Source organism: Fistularia commersonii, chromosome 36 (assembly GCF_037954325.1).
Source record: "Fistularia commersonii isolate RoL2024-O1a breed Wild chromosome 36, RoL_Fcom_v1.0, whole genome shotgun sequence".
Classification (NCBI taxonomy): Eukaryota; Metazoa; Chordata; class Actinopteri; order Syngnathiformes; family Fistulariidae; genus Fistularia; species Fistularia commersonii.
The window spans coordinates 7,891,601-7,900,000 of NC_141319.1; the positions used below are offsets into that span (position 1 = coordinate 7,891,601).

The 8,400-nt window shown below is 50.8% G+C and overlaps 1 protein-coding gene and 1 long non-coding RNA gene across 2 annotated transcripts in view; one reads left to right on the forward strand and one right to left on the reverse strand.

Moving 5' to 3' along the window:
* Nucleotides 1-1,158: 1,158 nt before the first annotated feature.
* Nucleotides 1,159-8,400, reverse strand: part of slc16a10 (solute carrier family 16 member 10) — an 18,624-nt gene continuing 11,382 nt past the window's right edge. The window contains exons 4-6 of the mRNA XM_086143274.1: nt 6,174-6,317; nt 5,729-5,957; nt 1,159-3,061 (exon numbers count right to left, since the gene is read on the reverse strand). Of these exons, the coding sequence (XP_085999400.1) occupies nt 2,832-3,061; nt 5,729-5,957; nt 6,174-6,317 (603 nt within the window). The 3' untranslated portion in view covers nt 1,159-2,831. The remainder of the gene's footprint in view (nt 3,062-5,728; nt 5,958-6,173; nt 6,318-8,400) is intronic.
* LOC147213607 (uncharacterized) lies at nt 2,528-5,676 on the forward strand. Its single transcript, XR_015104521.1, has 3 exons — nt 2,528-2,663; nt 2,815-3,168; nt 4,414-5,676. It is a non-coding gene; the product is annotated as an uncharacterized LOC147213607 (long non-coding RNA).

Genomic DNA, 8,400 nt, shown 5'->3' on the forward strand with positions numbered 1-8,400 from the left:
CGGCGATCGACAGCGAGAGTTTACTGTCGTCATGGTGACCGCCGCGTACGTTCCCCCAGTGCTCACGCTAACAGAGGCCTGAACCGGCCACCGACAGAACGTCTGCCCGGATGCGGCCCGTACGACTGCAGGCGGGGCTTCCTGAAGTCCATCCACATCAAGCTCAGCTCTGGCGCCACACAGCTACCTCATCCTGGCCCGTCTCATCACATGTCCTGCTGCCGTTACCTCCACACACTCCTGAGGGAAGAAGAGCCTGCAAACATCTGGCCTGACGTGCCTGTCGGCAGCTGCAGGCCTGTTTCCAAAGCACTGACATCGTTCAAGACGGCCGAAGGCGTCAAGATGCTCCGTAAAGAACGGGGCGGCGCCTTCAGGCTCAGTCCAGGGCTGGAAGGAGTCCACCCCGGAAGGAGGATGGAGGATCGGTTCAGCGGCGATGAGGTACAGGAGGTGTGGCGAGGAGTTGGAGATCTCGCCGACCTCAGGTCCGACCGCCTCACGGGGGCCCGTGGTGACGCCGCACCGGCCGAGAGGCGGCTTGGAGGCGAGGCGGCCGGCGACGGAAAGGTCCCGCTCGGCAGCAAAAGGTCCCAGACTTCAGGTATTGAGGAGGACGCGACCTGGACGTGACCTAACATCGCGGCTTAGGAGGAGGAACCTCACGAGAAGCAGCTGGCGTCCTTCTATGGCTGCACTGTGGAGTCCGTCCTGAGCCCCGGAGTCTCTCCGTGGTTCTCCTGCAGCAGAAAGGACGGCGCTGCAGAGGACCTTCAACACCACATCCCGTCCCATCACACGCTCCTCAGAGATCCAGGACCCTGGAGCCCAGACCTGCCCTCCAGAAGCTCACGCTGAACAAACCTGAACTCCAGAAACTTTTCTTTGCTCTTCACTTATTACTTTTTTCTTTCCACATTTGAATCTATCTATTCTTCTAGATGTGCTTTGATATTTTCTGTCTTCTATCTCCAGCCGGGAGACGCAGCTGTATGTGTGTGTGTGTGTGTGTGTGTGTGTGTGTGTGTGTGTGTGTGTGTGTGTGTGTGTGTGTGTGTGTGTGTGTGTGTGTGTGATTCCTGTCAACGTGTGGACGAGCAAGATCTTCCACAGAGCGAAGGACCAGGAGACGTTCAGGGACGACAAGAAACCACAGGGTTGGTAAAAATAAAGGCACTTAAAGTCATTATTGCTTTATTTTGAAAAGTTTCCTTTCAGGAAGTGAGAGATTCCAGCTGGAGGCCAGCAGACGTCCAGGTCTGACTGGGAAAAGGCAACGTGGAAGGTCAGCTTTGGAGTTCAAGGCACTGGTACTCGTATAAATATAGATCTATATAGTTTACATTTACACAAACAGCGTATATATACACACACACACACACACACACACACACGTGTATGTATGTGTATACAGGGTGAATATATATTCTGAGTGTAAATACTGTGTAAGCATGTGTATATAGTTGATATACTTTATAAACACAAAGCATGTATATACCATGTGTATACATGCTTTGTGTGTGTGTGTGTGTGTGTATGTTTGTATATGTAGGTAGACTCACACACACATATATGTCTATACCATATCAAGGTTTGAAGGTTTTCCCGCCCGTGTGCTCAGATTTTCTCCCATAATTCCCTTCTTTTCTTCCAGAAGCTTCCTGATCTCCTGTTTCTTGCGTCTTCCATCCGAGCTTCTCTTTTCTTTGGTTATTTTTTCGGGTTAAATTTCAAGTAGCGTCCAGAGGCGTCTTGGCCAAGGTCAGGCCAAGGTCAGGTGGACCACAGCCGCTTCTGTTCCAGGGTTCTTCTGGTTCTTCTGGTTCTTCTGGCACGACGATGTCCCCGTATGAGGACGTAGCACCTCAAGAGGATGAGGAGGAGAGCGATCCCGTGCGGAAGAACCCCCCCCGATCTGAGGTAGAACGTGACCCTGGTCTGCCGGCCGGCCTCCGGGGGTCTCGGGACGGGTTCTGGGGAGGCCGTGAAGTACTGCATATACATACGAGTACAAGTACGCAGAAGTAGTAGAGCGAGACACCGAACCCTCTCTGCTCCCTGGCGCTGGTGGACGGCGGCCGACCGCTCGGGCTTCATCCACGATGGGTTCCTTACAGAGAACCAGTTTCCACCACGGGGATTAATAAAGTGGTCCTGATGTCCTCCAAGCGTCCTCACACGGGGACGAGGGGAAGACCCGGGCCGCCGGTCTGATCCCCGGGGCCCCGCGCTAACGTGGACCACACGGGACGTGGTCCGGACTTGGAACCGATTCTTCAAACGCGTCGATAAAGTTTCTGAGGCGCCGCGGTCGGACGGTGACCTCTGACCCCCGGAGGCACTCGGAGTACCGTCTGAGGGCAAGAAAGGCTGAAAACAAGCAAAGAGGCCGGATCCGAAAGCAAACAAACAAACAAACAAAAAAAAATGGTAGCGCGGAAAAGCTGCCGTCGAGTTCTTCACGGTTCCCTTCAGAGTGTCTGCCGGGCGCAGGAAGGTGGAGCAGACACCTCCGGACATCCCTGGACACCTCCAGACACCTTCTGACATCTCCAGATACCTTTAGACATCTCCAGATACCTCCGGACACCTCCGGACACCTCCAGATACCTTCCGACTCCTTCCGACACCCGTCCTTAAAGCTGGACTTCCTCTGCTGCGCGGTGAGATTGGCTCAGTCTGATTTCAACAATCAAAACATAAAAACAAACAATTCACTGAAAGCCCTCCCATCTCCTTCAAAACATGCCTCTTCTTCTTCTCCTTCTTCTTCTCCTTCTTCTTCTTCTTCTTCTCCCCCCCACCGTCTCTCAGTTTCTCCTGCGAGAACCTCACAGGACCGAATCCACCGACTTGTGCTGCCCCTCCTCCTGGGCCGGCTTGTGCTCCACCATGGTCCTGATCATGTCCGCCTCCCTGGCGAGCTCCTGCTCCTTCTCCAGCCGCCGGCGCCGGGCCTCCACCCAGGGGATCAGGCACAGGACGGCGCCGCCGATCATGGGCGGGATGCCGGCCAGGTAGAAGGCCAGGTAGTAGTTGCCCAGCCTGTCCCTCAGGAAGCCTGCGGCGGAGGAAACGTCGGGAGTGAACGCTCGTGTCTGAGCTCGTCGGAGAATCGGAGCGTCGTCCGCAAACTGGCCGAGACCGCGGAAGCGTCCGGAAAGCCCGGTGAGTACGAGAATACCGAACCGCGACTGCATGGAGATACCCAACGGGTCAGAGGTCAGAGGGAAAGGAACCTTCTGGTAAGAGCAGAGTGACGGCGGCCCTCGGCCAACCCTTTCCTGGCAGAGCAGCTGCCCTCCGGCCTCAGGACCTGCCCTGACCACCAGGGGGCGCCAGAGACAAACTAACTAACTAAACATGGATCAACATTTCCAATAAAATATTAAAAACGTTGATCCAGAAGAAGCAAAACATCAGAGCCCTTTGGATGATCATTCCTAAAACTGCCAGAAAAAAACATTTTTTAGCATCACATTTATATGTTGTTTATATATATCGATATATGTAATTATGTGGTGAGGCCAGCGGGGCTGTGTGGACCAGAAGCTGTGCACCGACAGGTCACAGAGATGAAGATGTGGAGGTTCTGAACAGGATGGAGAGGATCAGGAATGAGTCTATCAGGGTGAGAAGTTGTGGAGAGAAGGTCAGAGAAGCCAGACTGAGATGGTTGGGTCATGGACAGAGGAGGGAGAGAGAAGATGTTGGTAGACGGATGCTGGAACTGGAGCTTCCAGGCAGGAGGTCTGGAGGAAGACCAGAGAGAAGATTTATGGACGTAGAGAGAGAAGATGTGAAGGTAGTTGGTGTGAGAGAGGAGGATCCAGAGGATAGGGTTAGATGGAGATGGTGGATTCACTGTGGAGACCCAGAAGGGGAAAGACCAAAGAAGAAGATATAACTATGTATTTCTGTTCATTTGATATTTAGATTTGTAACAAATAGTTTATATATATGATGTCATATCTAATTTGGGATGAAGGTCATTTTGTTATTACTATTTATACTTTCTATACATTTGTGTTTGTATACGTAATTAAATTGCATTATATTTGTTTATTTTACTGTTATAATAACACGAATGTGATACATATAATACAAAATATTTACATCTTTGAAGAAATTTGAATGTTAGTACGAAATGTGATGAAAATATCTATCATTTATATTATTTTTCATTTTTGTTTGAATTTCTCATTTTATCCCTCCATCCATGCATGACACCCTATCCCTCAGTCAGAGCGGCGTGGGGGCGGAGCCTATCCCGGCCTATCCCGGCCTATTCCAGCCTATCCCGGCCGCCACCGGCCGGGGGGAGTTCGCCCGCCCCGGACCGCCCGCCGTCCGTCAGGAACAGAACCACCGATTCTGATTCAAACATCTGGGCCTTTTCCCACTCTGTTCCAGGGAACCTCCTGCAGGAGGAACGAGCCTCCACCCAGGAAGGACCTTCCAGAGGGGAGTTAAAGCAGAACAGTGTCTCTGGACCTGGAGGTCATTATTAGGCTTGACAGTGAGTGGTGGACGGGCAAAGGCTGCTCCTCCAGGTTCCAGGCAGGGCCTTCAGAACATGGATGATGTCAACAGCACCGCCTCCTTGCACGTGGTTGGAACTGAAGAAGCCTCTCGGATGAAAGGTGAAACTTTCTCGGGAAATAAATCGAGCCCAGTCGCTACGAGAAGAAGTTTTTGAGAAGAACTGAATGTGACCTGAAGGACTGAGAGTCTCCACGGACGTGTTGAATGGTTAATCTGCAGCCGACCAGGAAGAACGTTACGCCAAGGAACTCTTGAGTATTTCAATCAGTGAAGGAAGGTAGTGGATGGGAGGTGTGTTATGAATGGTGAGGTGGTGCCTACGGTGCAAGAGAAGCTGGTGAAGAGTCTGGGTCGATGCTTGGGCCAAAGTCCCAGTTATAAGAGACAACTTGAGGAGTTGAAGGAAGAGAAATGATCCAAGGCATTTCAAGCACAGATAGGACGGGGCTCCCACCAAAGCTCAAGTTATGGTGTGCTAAGATTAGATTGGAAAGGACTGTCAGTTAAAGGATCTGTGTGTGTGTGTGTGTGTGTGTGTGTGTGTGTGTGTAGTTATATGGTATGTGTGGTTACATGGTGCCTGGAAAGAGTATGACAGAAGCAGTAATTGCTTTAAAAGTGCTGGTACAGAAGAGAAGGCCATTGTGCCTTTGCAGACCTGGAGGAAGCGTACGATACGACAGGGTGCAGGGAGAGGATCTACGCCTGGTATGAGAAGGTCTGGAGTGGCAGAGAAAACGGCACATGTTTGGCCGGCGCAGGACATGTATGCTCGCTGTGAGACTGTGGTGAGGTGTGCTGTAGGAGTCACAGAAGTTGGAGGTGGAGGTGGGACTGCATCAGGGGTCAGCTCTGAGCCCCTTCTTGTTTGCGGCGGTGATGGACAGGCAGACGGAGGAGGTCGGACACCAACCTCCGTGGACCATGATGTCAAAAGCCAAGACAAAAGAAGATCAACATGTTCTTTCATATGTATTGAAGAACTTTATCACAATTCTTCTTCCCCTTTGGGCTCCCCCCTACAGGGGTCACCAATCGACCTCCTCCGTCCGACCCCGTTCTCTGAATCACGACTACTAACCTCGCTCCACTCTTTGCTCTTCCTCTGACAATAAAAACGCATATGTTTAAGAGCTGAATTCCAGTGAATGTACTGTTTTGCCATAGATGATATATAACTCACCTGCGATGGGGGGGCCGACGGTCATGGGGACGGACATGAGGCCCAGCAGGAAGCCGATGGCCTGCGACACGTCTTTGGCGCCGACCAGCTCGAAGGCGATGGGCGCCATGATGCAGATGAAGCAGCCGTCAAACATCCCCATCAGCAGGCACACGGCGATCAGGCCGCCGAAGTTGTAGCACAGCGGGATCATCATGGACATCAGCCCGATGACCAGGAAGGAGGTCACCTGGGGCGGAGGAGGGGAGGAGGTCACCTGACAGCAAGTAGGGAGGTCGGCTTACAGGAAGTCAAAGTTTCAGAGGGCCGGCCGGAAGTTCTGGTAGAAGTGAACCCCTTCCTGTGAGTCCACGGAGTGCGATGTTGTTCCCCCGGAGTTCCAGCTGACTCCGGTCACCTTTCGTTACCCTGCTTGGAGGTCCCAGGAGGCAGCGGAGGCGCTCACCTGCAGGTACACCTTCTTGACCCCGGGGATGTAGTCGGCCACGTGGCCAAAGATGAGGCGTCCGCAGCCCGACGTGATGCCGATGCACATCAGCAGCACCTCCTTGTTGGCATCTTTGCCGAAGCTTTCCTCCACGTGGGTCATCTGGAGCCATGACATGTACATCCCGGTTTAGGATTTGCATTTCATACAAAATCTGTTGTGTTATTGAGTCAAGCCTGTCAAATATATCATGTAAATACAAATGCATATTTAGATGGACCGATGGAAAACGTTCATTTTTAAATCCCGTATGTGATCCGTCATTATTTCATTTTTTTAAATTTTATCTTCCTCCTGCATGGGTTCATGGTGACGGCGACCAGCTCGTGAGCGTTTGCATCCAGCTACCTTCCCCATGAAGGTGAAGACGACATACAAATGTCTTGTAAACACATCCGTGCACCACGTAGTCTTATGAATATGGAATGAGCGTCTATAATGTCATCAGACTTTGCAGATGTTTATTTCTAATCTCCTGGTCTGGAGGCTCGCAGACACTTTTGCAGAACCTTAGACGTTGCCTGCTCTTCATGGTTTCCACAAGTCTCTTCACCAGAGGAGACACATGTTCCATTTGTGGAGGGAGGAGATCCTCAGGTCTGGACCACAGGGACGCCTTGGAAAGAGCTTCCAAGAGAACCTGAAGAACATGGATCGAAGGGAGGAACCCGACCCCGTCCTTCTGGACCTCCACAACCCAGAACCAAATGTAAGAGAACGCCTACAGCTGGCAGACACAACCCAAGAACAGCACTGCACGGAGCACATGTAGCATACGCTACTGTATGTTAGCATGAGTAACTCATGTATCACACGGTAACAGATGGGGAAACATGTAGCATATGCTACTATATGTCAGCATGTAGTAGCTCATGTATCACACGGTAACAGACGGTAACATATGTAGTACACGCTACTGTATATTAGCATGTAGTCGCTCATGTATCACACAGTAACAGACAGAAACACATGCAGCACAAACTACTATATGTTAGCATCAGCAGATCATGTATCACACGGTAACAGACGGTAAAACATGTAGCATATGCTACCATATGTTAGCATGTAGTAGCTCATGTATCACACGGTATCGGACGGTAACACGTACCACACGCTACTATACGTTAGCATTAGCAGATCATGTATCACACGGTAACAGACGGTAAAACATGTAGCATATGCTACTATATGTTAGCGTGTAGTAGCTCATGTATCACGCGGTAACAGACAGTAACATAAGTAGTACATGCTACTGTATGTTAGCATGTAGTCGCTCATGTTCACACGGTAACAGACAGTAACACATGCAGCACACACTACTGTATGTTAGCATTAGTAGCTCATGTATCACATGGTAACAGACGGTAAAACATGTAGCATATGCTACTATACGTAGCATTAGCAGATCATGTATCACACAGTAACAGACGGTAAAAAACATGTACCATTAGCTACTATATGTTAGCATGTAGTAGCTCATGTATCACACGGTAACAGACGGTAACACATGTAGCACATGCTACTATATGTTAGCATTGTAGCTCATGTATCACACGGTAACAGACGGTAACATATGTAGTACACGCTACTGTATGTTAGCATGTAGTCGCTCATGTATCACACGGTAACAGACGGTAACATATGTAGTACACGCTACTGTATGTTAGCATGTAGTCGCTCATGTATCACACGGTAACAGACGGTAACATGTACTAATGTACTATAGCAGAACTAGCTCATGCTATCATGACACACACGGTCAGGTATTTTAGCAGAACACATGAAGCACTGTAACCATGGCAACGCTCAATAGTGGGGAGGAGGGGCATCTGATAAGGCCTCTGATTGGTGCAATCAATCAGCCTCTGTTACGCCGTGGACGTGATCGGACAATCTGTTCTAATCTGCAGAGTCACAGCCAACGCACGCGCACGTGCACACGCGGGTGTGTGTCCACGTGTACTTTAATTCCCCGCTAGAACAGTTCAGCCGTTTATCAACACGTCAATAGGAAAGAAGCGTGCGTGTGCGCGTGTGTATGTGCGTTAAACCGCCGCAATCCCAACGACGACGCGGTGGGTCTCGCGCGCGTGATTTTGGTTCGGGGAGGGGAGGGGGGGGCTGACGCGGGGTGCGCGCGCTCCCATCATGCGTGCGTGAGAAATGCAGATCACAGAACGCCGAA